The 12,973-nt window shown below is 50.5% G+C and overlaps 6 protein-coding genes across 6 annotated transcripts; 2 read left to right on the top strand and 4 right to left on the bottom strand.

Moving 5' to 3' along the window:
* Nucleotides 1-201: 201 nt before the first annotated feature.
* On the bottom strand, nt 202-2,604 carry mdv1 (WD repeat-containing protein; the record flags this gene model as incomplete). The annotated part of the gene is made up of 5 exons (XM_025621734.1): nt 202-676; nt 726-1,534; nt 1,582-1,779; nt 1,834-2,434; nt 2,518-2,604. 5 exons carry the CDS (start codon nt 2,602-2,604, stop codon nt 401-403), a joined length of 1,971 nt encoding a protein of 656 aa, XP_025477234.1. The 3' UTR covers nt 202-400.
* Nucleotides 2,605-3,410: 806 nt separating this feature from the next.
* On the top strand, nt 3,411-4,612 carry BO87DRAFT_364245 (chorismate mutase ARO7; the record flags this gene model as incomplete). The annotated part of the gene is made up of 3 exons (XM_025621733.1): nt 3,411-3,481; nt 3,699-4,350; nt 4,403-4,612. The coding sequence occupies 3 exons, from the start codon at nt 3,411-3,413 to the stop codon at nt 4,478-4,480; spliced, it is 801 nt and encodes a 266-aa protein (XP_025477233.1). The 3' UTR covers nt 4,481-4,612.
* On the bottom strand, nt 4,494-5,793 carry BO87DRAFT_378775 (protein-transporting protein BCP1). The gene is made up of 3 exons (XM_025623878.1): nt 5,629-5,793; nt 5,291-5,527; nt 4,494-5,220 (listed from the first exon to the last, which is right to left on the bottom strand). Exons 1-3 carry the CDS (start codon nt 5,710-5,712, stop codon nt 4,666-4,668), a joined length of 876 nt encoding a protein of 291 aa, XP_025477232.1. The 5' UTR covers nt 5,713-5,793; the 3' UTR covers nt 4,494-4,665.
* Nucleotides 5,794-8,247: 2,454 nt separating this feature from the next.
* Nucleotides 8,248-8,973, bottom strand: BO87DRAFT_314427 (uncharacterized protein; the record flags this gene model as incomplete). Its single annotated transcript, XM_025619658.1, has 1 exon — nt 8,248-8,973. One exon carries the CDS (start codon nt 8,971-8,973, stop codon nt 8,248-8,250), a length of 726 nt encoding a protein of 241 aa, XP_025477231.1.
* Nucleotides 8,974-9,320: 347 nt separating this feature from the next.
* Nucleotides 9,321-10,340, top strand: BO87DRAFT_378774 (uncharacterized protein). Its single transcript, XM_025623877.1, has 3 exons — nt 9,321-9,858; nt 9,945-10,066; nt 10,132-10,340. Exons 1-3 carry the CDS (start codon nt 9,714-9,716, stop codon nt 10,231-10,233), a joined length of 369 nt encoding a protein of 122 aa, XP_025477230.1. The 5' UTR covers nt 9,321-9,713; the 3' UTR covers nt 10,234-10,340.
* Nucleotides 10,341-10,401: 61 nt separating this feature from the next.
* Nucleotides 10,402-12,542, bottom strand: BO87DRAFT_119697 (alpha-mannosyltransferase). The gene has a single exon (XM_025617941.1). It carries the CDS (start codon nt 12,153-12,155, stop codon nt 10,680-10,682), a length of 1,476 nt encoding a protein of 491 aa, XP_025477229.1. The 5' UTR covers nt 12,156-12,542; the 3' UTR covers nt 10,402-10,679.
* Between the last annotated feature and the right edge of the window lie 431 nt (nt 12,543-12,973).

Raw genomic sequence — 12,973 nt, 5'->3', positions numbered from 1 at the left:
GACTGCCCAATTTGGCAGGGCGGCTCGGCGGCCTCCTTTATAGATCGCCCGTTGGTTTACGATGTTATTCCCTCTCCCAACGCAGTGTGTATAGAGTTTACATGACAGGTTTGTTGCATTATTGCACTATCGGTTCTTCGTTTCAGTCCACGTTTGGTTACAGTCCAGCCATGCCTTTATTTCTTCGCTATTTTTATGCATGTTTCATCGTAACAAAGAAAAGTACAGGTCCTCGAATGCTTCATTTACACGGCTGCCCTCCCAGGACGGCCATCCTTCTATATTGCCAAAGTAAGAATAATATACAGTCGCTGAGGCAGTCAAGCAGTCACAAATACAAAAACATGATGATGATAGTTAGCATGTACGTTGCGAGTCTTGCAGGTCGTATAGGCTTCATTTAACAAGTCCACGCCGCGACGATACCGTCCTTGCGGCCCTCAACAAGGAATCCATCCTTGAGCCGAACACGCTCGACCGTGGCCGGCTGCGGCCCACTGTCGTCAACGCCAACTCCGGCACCACAGTCCCAGTGGTGTCCATCCGCCTTGTCGTATACCTTGACAACGTTCTCTCCGGCTGCCGCGACGATGCGCTTGGTGTCGAACATCATGCTGGTGATGGGCTTGTCGTACGCGTAGGCATCGAAGATAGATCCAGTTCGGAGATCCCAAATCTGGTTGATGTTAGCGGTGCCGTTACGTCTGTATATGAACAAAACTTACTCTGATGCTGCGGTCCTGACTACCAGTCACCAAGTGCACATCGTCGAACTGTAGGCATGTAATAGGACCGGTATGGCCCACCAAGCTCCGGTGGACTTGGCCGCTGCGAAGATCCCACAGGCGCACCATACCGTCCGCCGTTCCGCAGGCCAGCGCCGCATCGAAACACTGAACTGCGCCGACAAAGTCCGCAGAAGCGTCTGGCAGGCGTCCTGACGGGCGCCATGTCGTCTCACTTCCTAGAGTAGACGCCTGGGCCGCTGCCCACAAGACATCCAGCGTCTGCACGCAGCGCCCTTTGACCAGATCCCACTGTCGCAACGTCTTGTCGGCAGATCCGGAAATCAGGGTGTCTCCCTTGAAGTGCAGGGCGGTTACTTCATCGACGTGCGCATCAAGCGAGTACACATAGCAGTCTTCCAGGGTGGTCGAGTGAGATGCCATGGAGGCGTCATCAGCATGCGCAGATTCCTCATCGTCCTCGCGCCGGGTGACGCGGTTGTCGCGAGTTGTGGTCCGGGCCCGGCTCAGATCCCAGAGCTTCACAGATGCGTCCATAGATCCAGTGGCGACAATGTTGTCCTCAATCTGTAGGCAGCGGACAGATGCGTTGTGTCCCTCCAGGAAGCCCACGCAGCGGCCGACGTTGAGATCCCATACCCGCACCGTATCATCCAGGGCAGCACTGATCATGGTGCCAAACGGATAGTCGAAATCAATAGCAGTAACCATGTCCGAGTGTGCCGGCATCTCTTTGATTTCAGAACCGGGAGCGAAGTGTTCGTGCAAAACTGGCATCGATCGTTTCCCTTGGACCATTAGTACTGGGTGCTGAACGGAGAATGATTTGACATACTTATAGATCGCTGCTTCACGCTCTTCGGCGAAGGGATCTTCTGGTAGATGGATTCAGACATAAAGGAAGCACCCATGGCTGGGTCTTCAGAAACAATCGAGTCATCGTTGGCCTCGGAAGACTTGGGAGTTGCGGGAGGGGGCACCTCGGCCTCTTGCTCTTCTTGGATATCCTCCAATTTGTTCTCAATCTCGTTCACTGGTTCCATGTTAGGACGTTTCTGCCAAGTATCCAAGTTTCCAGGTCACCCACGCTCATGTTCTAGATCCGCCTCCTCCATCTCAAGGCCTGCCAATCGGTCTAGCACAATCTTCCGCATGTTGTGTAGGTTTGCGATCTTGTTATCTATGTCGTGTATCTCCGAGCTGCACATGTTCTTGCGAACGCCCATAAGTTCCATCCGGCGGCTCAGCAAGTCCCGTTCCTTCTTCAAATCCGACGGAGCGGACGGCAAAGCGCCGCGCGTCTCCCCATCCTTCAACAACTTCTTGCTCTTGGAAGAGCGCCGGCGATGGGCGCGGCGATACTCAATGTCATCCTGCGACGCCTGGAAGCCCTGGAAGAGAGAATACGAGCTGGAGTCGTCGGGGATATTGGCGAGAAGTTCGTCAGGAAGGGAGGAGATGGCCCGCGACTGAATTTCGGTGGTGGAGAGCTTGGAGCGGACCAGATCGGTAGGGGTGGTCTGGGTGAGAGAAAAGACTTTGCGCTGGGTGTTGGGATGGCGTAATTCGCGCTGGATGTCGGCCATAGCAGTGTGGTAGTGGCCGCCGCTGGAGGAGTCGGGAGCCGGTCCCATCAAATGGCCAGCAGTCGATGTGACTTTGCGCCCGAAGGCCTCGATATGACGCGACTGGAGAGGGAGAAGGTCAGCAAAGAGGGATTTTAGGCAGGAAAGACCGCCCAAGGGCAGGTGTCAAGGCCGCAAGAGCATACCGTGATGCCGGTCCCTAAGAGACCGTCCGGCTCGACAATATCTGATAGACCGGAGGGAGACTCATCACGGCGGCGGTGTTTGTCCATGACACCGGCGGAGGAGCGAAGAGTGAGCTAAGCACAAACTCCCATCCGGGAATTCACAGATCAAGGACAAGGATGGCGGAGAAAGAGGAGCTGTTGTGCCCAGTCGGCAGTTGGTCGGCTTCAGGCTGGGATTGGAAAAAGAAAGGCGGATGGAGTTGCACGCGATGAATTACCGTGTTTCGGCTGTATTTTTACAGCTTGCCTCTTGCTGCGCCCGGGCTACCCTAAGTACCACGGTCACTCTTCCCTCAGTTCTGGCTGATCTGCCTTCAATGTCGGAGAAAGCATAATTATTCCCCTGGAAAGAGACTGCTCCATTGGATATGAGTGGCTTAAGTATCCAATGTCCCTGTTCTTTGCCCCCCCAACCCCTCCAGCTTTCCACCTGATGAGGCTCTCCCTCCTGCACATGACAGCATCACCAGCCACGGATCTCGCCGCGGATTCTGTACGAAGCCGTAATGTTACCTGCGGGCAACCGGCCAGAGTCATGAATCACCATCCAACATTACTATGGGTTGCAGATGATGGCTGAGCCCAGCATTCCATGACAGTCTGGATGTCGTGAGATTTCCTTGCATGTTTCTAGACTCAGCAATTGGTCTTCCTTGAAACATCACCCAGTCTGTGCCGATCAGCAAATCGTTAGCGCTGATTCCCCAGCCTACTTAAGTTGCTCTATGATTCCCCCGAAAGCGGAGCGTAATCATCTCGCTTTCCCAGTCCCTCCATCTACTCCTACGCTTGCTGCACTTTTGCCCGCTTCGCACCCTCCAGCTCTGTCTCAATCTCCAACCAGCCTCGCCATGGATACAGCCATTGATCTGTCCGATGCCTCTAAGGCATTGGACCTCGCCAACATCCGCTTCCAGCTAATGTAAGTTCCTTCGGAGGGATTTCGTTAGTTAGTTAGCCTACTCTAGATCGACCGAAGATCGGGGACCTACTCGCATACAATGATTCACATCCCTGCGCGCAAACTTCAACCCCGCATCCCCTCCATTACTGCCAGAGTTTCAACATCGTTGTCCACCAACACAGATGCCAAAACTGAGAAATCATGTCAGTCGCTAATCATGCTTCGATACAATTAGCCGTCTTGAAGACACAATCACCTTCCATCTCATTGAACGGGCGCAATTCCCTCTCAACAAGCCCGTCTACCTACCCGGCGGGGTAAAAATCCCTGGCACCGAGCTCAGTCTCCTCGACTACTTCCTTCGCGAACGAGAACGTCTGGAGTCCCGTGTTCGTCGGTACCAGTCTCCCGATGAATACCCTTTCTTCCCGGACGCGCTGGAAGAGCCCATCCTCGCCCCGATCCAGTACCCTAAGATCCTGCATGACAACGACGTCAACGTCAATAGCATCCTGAAACAGCGCTACATTGAGGATATCCTTCCCGCTGTGTGCGCGCAGTTCGGACGTGAAGATCGCGGCGAAACGCAGGAGAACTACGGATCCGCGGCGACATGCGATGTGCATTGCTTGCAGGCGCTGTCGCGGAGAATCCACTTCGGAAAGTTCGTCGCGGAGGCTAAGTTCCAGCAGGAGACCGAGCGCTTTGTTATGTTGATCAAGGCGAATGATCGGAAGGGCATTGATGAGGCTATTACCAAACCTGAGGTAGAGCTGAAGGTGTTGGAGCGGTTGGCGCTCAAGGCGAAGACGTATGGTACCGATCCGGGTTTCCAACCTGAGAACGGACCCAAGATCAATGTTGATGCTGTGGTGGCCATGTACAAGGTGAGTTAACTCATCCCTCGGTTTATGATCAGGAATATGCTGACATGCGTAGGAATATGTCATCCCGCTCACCAAGGTCGTTGAGGTAGACTACCTCATGCAGCGACTCAAGGGCACGCAATGGGAGTAATGTAACACCACCTAGAAATTCCCGTTCTGCCATTATGTACACGGAATATTACACGAAACGCCGTGACGAAACTTCTATAGAAATAACCAAGATGGAATAATAGAAACGGACAAATGACCAAAAAACAAACCAACTTTTTCGGGTGTCTATAACATATAATCATCGTAATCACAAGCAAATTATATCTATGGCTTAAAATACTCCGCCATATCCTTGACCGCCCCATCCAACTTGTTCGCCTCCAACAGAATGAGGCTACCCTTCGTCACGATACCCAGATCCTGGAACGCGCGCTTCGAATCCGACAACCCCTCCTCCGCCTTATGCGTATACTCCACAGGCCCAACACACACAGCGTGTCTTTCCAGAACCTCATCCTCAGGATGGAAGAAAAACCGCTCGGCCTTCTCCCCACCCGCAGCCTTCTTCTTCTTCTTCTGCGGCCGCGACTCCTCCGCGTCTAGCTTCGACTCCACCTCTTCGTACGTCTTCGACACAACCAAGTAATGCGTGAAACTGTACGGCTCTTTATCCTTGATCGCCCAATCAATCTCCTCTTGCAACATCGTGTACATGGGCGGTACGACCTCCGCGGGCATGTTGATGAGACGTTCCGTCAGGATCAGGCCAATGGGCGGGATGGGCGTTTGGGAGAGAAGTTGGGCCAAGGGCGCGAGTGTCGGTGTGGCGTTTGCTTTGCGCTGGAGGTAGGCTGTGAGGTCTTTGATGACGGGTTTATCCTGTTCTTCGTTAGACTCCCCTCCTCCTTGTTCTTTATGTCGAGGCGGGGGCGGGGCGGAGAAGACGCACCTTGTGCTCCTGAAGATTCAGCACAGTCAAGAACGCATACGGATCCGACTCATTCCCATCAACTTTAACAGTCGAACCGAGCAGAGGTTGCGAGAGGATCAAATCGGCCAAAGCGGACATGTCGAAGATCTGGGCGTCGGTGTCGAAGAGCTGACGGAGGAGGTTCTTCAGACCGTGGAAATCGACGGCTGGTTGAGGGTCGAACCATTCGAAGTCGACGTTGACCATGTCCATGTCCTGATTTTAGTACTATTGTCAATATTTATATTGAGTTGTTGCTTGACTTGGCTGGGCTTGTATATGCCCGTTGGAGGGGGTATTGGTTTGTATGGATGTACCTCGTCGGAGTCGTCGCCGTCGACGCGGGGATCCGTCCCCGACATCTCGACATCATTGTCTTTGAGTTCCTTGCGCTTGACCATTGTGTATATTGGGGTATATGCGTGGTGTGGGTTTGACGGGGTTGTGCTGGGAGTCAGTTAAAGTGGGATTTCCGTTCGCGGAGGTTCGTCGGGCGGCGCGGCCGACAAAAGTTGATCTTCCGCTAACCGCTTTTGATTATCGATAGCTTATCGATAGCGCTATAGTAGTAGTGCAATGCAATTATCATTGAATTCATTTCATATTCATACTCTGAAGAGAGTTGTGTAGACACTTCACTGTTGGAAGAATATTCCCCAGTGTGCCCTATCATTACTCAATGTCCCATACATTGAAGTATTCAATAGACCAGCAAGTGCACATTAGAGGGAACATTACTAATGAATACTGCAATGTAGACAGCCACTTCACCAACCCTTGCCTACTATATAAACTCGGCCTGCGACCTTGCTTGATCATTCTAATCTTCCCAACTCCAACTATCTACATGATACTATCACAAAGGAACTATTAAGTTATAATTTGGAATATTCAAATATCTTCAGGATATATAGTATATCGAATTAGTATCGAAGCTACTACCACTAAATAGGCATTTACTTATGGGCAACCATGGCAAACATATCCGGGTTAATATATCACTATATATAATATACCAATGGATCAAGTTCACATACCATGAAAACTCCCGCACAGTTACAAACGTGGACTACAGATTGGAAGGTGCTTGAGAAAATCCAGCACCTGCAAGTGAAACAGCGATGTTGGACATCCCGTACCGAGGGGTAGCATAAATGACATATTCGAATTGGACAAACATTGTCATTGTATCCGCGAGTTGTTAAGAAGACTTTGAAAATGCAGATGGCGCTGGGTTTGATTATGAAAAAACAAGGTTATGGATATAGATACCGCACATATCTACAGTATCCATTTAGCGAAGCCATTCAGATGATATGGTGGGACCTAATCATACATTTTCAGCACCCTCCCCATAATTACCCTTCTCGCACTCGCTCTACGACAAGACATCTTCTCTATTCACAATCCTCGTAAGGCATAATATTCAATAGCTTTTCAAAATGGCACTCAGAGCATCGAAACGAGCGCCGTCGACAGAAACCGGAAACAACGGGAAGAAAAAGAGAAAGAGCTCTCACAAGACAGAAGAAGACACTTCTATACTTTCTTTAACCCAGATACGTGAGTAATTAGTGCACAATGGCCAGCTGTTGACAGAGGTTGCAGCTGCCACAATTATTGATCCCTTGATAGAAAGGGCCGAAAAGTTCTCGAGCGAGTAAGAATCCGCGAACAAAGGTGAGCGGTTAGTACTCTGCATCGGGTTTTTCAAATCAGAAAACTGGTTTAATCATATCAATAATGGGGCAAGCGCAATCGCTGTTTCGACACTGGCCAGCAAGACAGAATTCCTGCGATACTGCCAAGAAAACCATGTCGCTGAATGGAATGAAATGCAGACAAGGGCCAAGAGTTTCTACGACACGGCCAGAGTAGCTGCGAACAATTGGCGCAGGATCGAGGAAAAGCTTGGAAAAGTATTCTCAACAGATTTAATACGGCCTATGGCCTAATCTAACAAAAGGACCTGAGCTCAAGATTGATAAATACCTCACTAACAAAACGCCAGAAGGTAGACGAAGGTCACATGATACTTTGCTTGAAGCATCTTCAGACTATCCTGAGCACAGCTAATATTTGCACTGACAAATCTATGGCAGTGTTATTTAACCGCTTCTATTAAATGATAAGACGCGGTAAAGGCTACCATGATTTCCTGAGGGAACTATCATTGGACTTGGTTTGAAGTATTTAAGATGTCCGATGATAGTCTACATCAACCAGATGAGAGACCACTATTTCGATGTACATAGAGGTAGATCAAATGGAAGTTAAAAGTAAGAACTTCATCCAAAATGGAGAAACAAATGGGATGCGTTGTCTTTATCATAATCATCATTATTGTGGTCATTCTCCTCACTGCCGCCGGGATTATTTACATGAAGCGGCCTGGTCTTTTTCACTACGAACAATTTCTCACAGTTATAGATTTCCTCAGAAAAGTCATGAAGAAAATTGTGGTTATCCTAGAAGTAGTCAGAAAGCGGCGGTCATTCTGTCATATGGCTCTATAGTGCATGATAATCCTGAATGATCATATTGGAATTTTGACTGTCTTCATGGAACACTCTTGAACTCTCGGATGTTTTCTTTTGACCGTGGTCAAGAAACGTCATCAACATAGCTTGCAAAAAACTGTGATATGTATGAAGGAGAAATAAACAAGATTGCTGTCGTTATAGTATTTCAGATTCATGTCATTCGATATTTCTACGGGAGTAAATCACGTACGTATGAATATTGCAACATAAGAGAGAGCCCTTTCACTAGTAGTTTAGCACGTCATTTCCTTTCTATATATGTAGTATGACCACTTTTCTAATCCCGGCCACTATACTCCATCTACCACAGTAGCAATATATAACCCCCCCGGCCCCCCCATTAAGTCTATCCCAACCCATAAACTATATACAACCAACCCTCAAACCTCCCCCTCAAACATCCCCCTCCACCTCCTCCACACCAGGCACCTTATCCAAAACCCTCCCATAGAACCCAGCAACATGCTTAACACCCTCACACAAAACCCTCACATCCTCCAAACTGACCCCCAACCGTCTCGTGCCCCTAATATGCCAATGCGTCTCAATTCTCAAATTCTGACTCATAATCGCCGGCAACACCACCAACTGGGTATCCAAATCATCCAACACCCCGCGATCACTCAAAAACAACCCGTAGGTAATCTCCTTCGACAACCAGGCGAAATCCTTATGCGCCGCAAACAAATCCAACGTGCCCGATGTGTTCCGCGCATACAGCTTCTCCAACCACGCCACGCCGCGCTCGTGATTCGCCTCGTCGCATTGCCAGCCCTCCCGGGTGAACGTGTAGTCTTTGTCTTCGGGCGCTTCGAGCTTGCTGATGGCGAGGATGGCTTCGATGGGTTTGCACACTCCGACTATTATCACGCTTTTGATGAGGGCTTCGCGGATGCGCCGGATCAGGTGTTGGCGGGATGATGGGGTCGAGTACTCGGGTTTGGAGGTTAGGTAGAGGTAGAGCTGGTCGGCACGTTCGGGGTCCGGGTTTGCGACGAGGGTGGAGATGGCGAGGATGTACCATTTGTCGTGGGGGAGGATGGTGGTCTGGAATTGGGATTCCAAGGTTTGGAAGAGTTGGGCGTATTGGGGGTCGAGAGTGGTGGTGGTTGTGGCCATTTTTGGGGTGTTGTTGGTGGTGATACTTCGGAGGGGAGTAGATGGAGTAGTAGTATGTGTGAGAGGGGAAGAAGTAGATGGTGTTGATGATATTAATGATGATCGGACCGGCGTGTATCGGGGTGGGGAGAGGAGGGGTAGTATGGAGGAGACACTGGTGCCGAATTGCCGTCTACTAGTAGTCAATTGCAGACTACGAGGCGCATACAGTAGACGCGAAGGGTTGCGGGCCATTATGCCCCGTTGTAGATGCATTAATCCTTAATCGTGAAGGTGAGTCGCGTCTCTATCTGTTTTTTCCCCATGTTAGCCGGAAATGGAACTAATCGGCCGATATCGGTTATGTAAGGATGCATAGCTGAGTTCACCACCATTATTCAGTCAGGTACACCGATTCCCCCATCTGACTGCTACACCCCCAAGACTTCACCGAAATGCAACACCAGAACGGACCCAACTACATCATCGAAGAAGAATATGATCAGGGCTGTTCCAGCCAAGGGACAAAGCATGCCCAGCTTTGGCTGTGACCCACACAGTCCATGGGTACTATGATCTCAGCGACTGCCATATGACATCACAACTATCACCCAGATTCTCCCCCAACCCTGACTCTATATAAACGCTGTTCGTCGTCCTCAAGCAATGTAAGAATAACAAACACTCATCGAATTTATCCCTCTCACACACAAAACAACTCATTTTTTTAATCTCCTACTTCACAAATACACACATACACAATGTCTTCCGGAGCAGGCCAATCCAGCGTCGGCAGCCGCACCCTCTACGAAGCCGGTGACCAGCGCAACGTGCCCCAGTCTGAGATCAACGAGCAGAACCGCTACGCAGAGGGTCAGAAGAACAGCCACAAGAACCTTGATTCGAGTATGCTTGCCCCTTCCTTCATTCTCCCTCTTACCTTCCATCCCCTCCCATCCCCTCGGGAGAAATAGGACTAACCTATCCAACAGAGGACCAGCGCTCCATTGGCAACAAGCTTGCCTCGCAAGAACGCAAGCCCGAGAGCGACCACCACCACAACTTTGTCCAGAACCCTGAGGCTGAGCTCAGCAAGCAGGATCCTACTAAGCCGGTATGTTTCATATACACTCTTACCCACTTGATCGATGTCCAGGATGCTGACTGTTTTGTCTGCAGGCCAAGGTGCACGGCAACCAGCCTTCCAAGGGTGCTCAGATCGATGCCGAATTGCAGGCTGAGGATGAGCAGCGCTTGCGTGAGAAGGGTATCAAGAAATAAATAATGTAATGATGGGATTTGGATGGAAAAGCTATATATATCCTGTTCGAATAACTGCATGAATGGCTGACGCCTGGGGCGATAGCATATCACTATTATTTACAATGGATTAACTTCTACTTCATTCTAAGTATTATGTTTTTAAAGTGTGTAGTACATTACTAGTAGCTCGTGTGTATTTGATTGAAGTTACTAGAACTGGAGTTATACTTCGGTTGTTCGTTCGGAGCGCCAGGGTATCAACAAACAGAGAGTTGGGATGTCAAATAGTAAGTATGGCATCAACCAATATTATACACCTAATGGTATGAATATGTAACCAGAAAAAGAACAGAAAATTATATACAATACTGCTGATAAGCAACCGTGTCGATCATAAACAGCATGGCGTAACTGGTTACCCAGTGATGTCTCAAGGCTCAGCATTGCAGTACAATGCGGCCAATTCAGCTTTCGTCGGTGAACTTGGGGTCGTCATCATGCGGCTCGGCGAACACATTCGCCCAGTAGCTCTCTACCCGGTCACAGATCTCATCCTTCCTCTCCCATGTTCGGAAGCTGATGGCGGGATCGCAACTGATGTTTTTGATCTCTTCCCAATACGCTTTCTCGACGTCATATCCAAATCGCTGAACGGTAGAGTCTGCCGCCAGCCATGCCCGTCCGTCCGTACCATCCGGGCGGAGCGTCGGCGTGGTCTCCCACTTCATGCCGAATACTTTTTCACCAGGATTGAACTTGGGGTAGTTGGCGTGGATGAAGAAAGCATGGGGGGCTTTCGCCACAGACTCATCTTTCACGCGCCATTTATTCGCACTGGTCAACGCATAATCCTCGGCCGGGTCAGTCTGCACCATTGCAGAGCCCGCAATACCGCCCGGCTTCGTGTGACCGACTGCCTGAACCCGCTCGCTCACAGCGTAGAAAGGCTCTCCGACGGCGGTGGCAGCATGAAGGAAGGTCTCCTTATCGCCTTCGCCGGGTGCGCCTTGCGATAATAGCCGGAAATAATGTGACGGACCGTAGTAGTTGTAGTAAGCAGCGAGGAGCAAGGTCAACTGATGTGTCTTCTTTGATACCAGAAAGACGCCCGCTTCCGATGACGCGCGCTCCGACAGCGCTGGCATTTCCTGCCGCGAGATTTTAAAGTACAGCGGAGACGCCGAGGAGATCCAAAAGTCCGGCCAGGTGACCAACCCCTTGGAGCTGAATGGTTCCGACTCAAGCAAAACTTCAGGCTTGTGGAGCGGAAAGCAGTCTGCGTCCATCCAGATAACCTCTTCAAACGAGGAGAATAGAACTGCGAAGATTTTGAGCTGGTAATGCTCAATGGCTCCCTTGCCAACGATATCCGAGAGGACAAGACAGCGCGCACCCAGATCCGGTAGGACCTCATCGCATATTTGTTTTTCATATTCACTTTTATCCTTCATATACACCTCCACCGGCAACGTTGACCCCAGTCGTCGAAGCATTCGTAGAGAGGACAAGAAGACTGGAAAATAGGAAGCCCCCGCTGTGGACACTATGCCACGCGTGCCCGGAGTATGTACTGGCCGCAGCCGTTCAGACTTACGACACTCCTCAATATAACCCGCATGAGCCTCTTCCATCGCTTGTAAATCGCCATCCTCGATTATGGTCAAATCAGGTCGCGAATCGGTCGTCGTAGCATTGAAGTGAACTGCGCTTACGTCCGCCAGGCGCTTTGGTGTAGGAGTATTTGGGGCATGTCCTTGCAATATCGGGTTCAAGACCTTCCAAAAGGCATTTTGACGTTCGGCGAGAGGGACCTCGAAGGCGGTGCTAGGGACTACTGAGGCTGGAGGCGGGGCCCAATAGATATACACGGTGCAAATGAGTAGCAGCGCACCCGTGGCCGAGATGATGGTCTTCAATTTACCTGGTCGAAGAACCGGCATGACTTATGTTCGCTGCCCGGAGGCAGAGCTAGGGGTATGGAGGTATAGCTTTGAAAGTTCGAGGCAAATCTACCAGCTCGCTGTGTATGGAGGGAGTGCACTTCGGCGGTTGGCCGGTAAGGTGTGCAATTCAAGTAAAGTCAGAGAAGATCGCTTTAGCAATCCATCAACATGGCTGGCAAGCTCGGTCGAGTCCAGTTTCAGCGGGAGGCGAATTCTGGTTCACGGGGGATACGAATGGCGGTGGAGGAGCCGCGGTAGTCGGGATAAGACACAATCAAGCACTGTTGTGTTGGCGGGGTCTGGAAACGCTAGAAGATCGCAAAGTTCTGGCCATGAAAGTTTCCAGCGGCCACGAAGGCTTGTCCAACGTGGCTCAGCAGGCAGTGTTGGGGAGGCGATGGAGGCACCGTGGATGCTTTTTCCAGCAGGCGGTGGCAGAACGCGCACTTACGTTGCCCGCGGCTATTAATAACGCGGTGCATAATTGAGTATGTGGTGGCTCCGGTTGGCTTCCCACGATCTTCATCCGGTGGCAATCCTAGTATACCGAGTGCGAGGGAGTTTCCTATTCCATCCTAGTGGTCGGAGTCATCCCGAGTGATCCATTAGGGGTTCCAAGGCACCAAGCCCCGACCCGTAGCAATGAAAAAGGGGAGGTGGAAGACTGAAGACTGCATGTGGTCCTTCCTCTCCGCGGAAGGGCCAGTTCCACCGAACCGACAGAGTGGAAAGTGGAAGGGAAAGTTCACCAGTGGATCCCATTAGCTTGGTCTACCGAAACCTTAAGAAGTTAAGGGGAATCTGGAATCTTGGAT

The sequence above is a fragment of the Aspergillus neoniger genome, assembly GCF_003184625.1.
Source record: "Aspergillus neoniger CBS 115656 unplaced genomic scaffold BO87scaffold_27, whole genome shotgun sequence".
In the NCBI taxonomy this organism is placed as follows: Eukaryota; Fungi; Ascomycota; class Eurotiomycetes; order Eurotiales; family Aspergillaceae; genus Aspergillus; species Aspergillus neoniger.
This window is presented reverse-complemented; position numbering and strand designations above follow the sequence as displayed.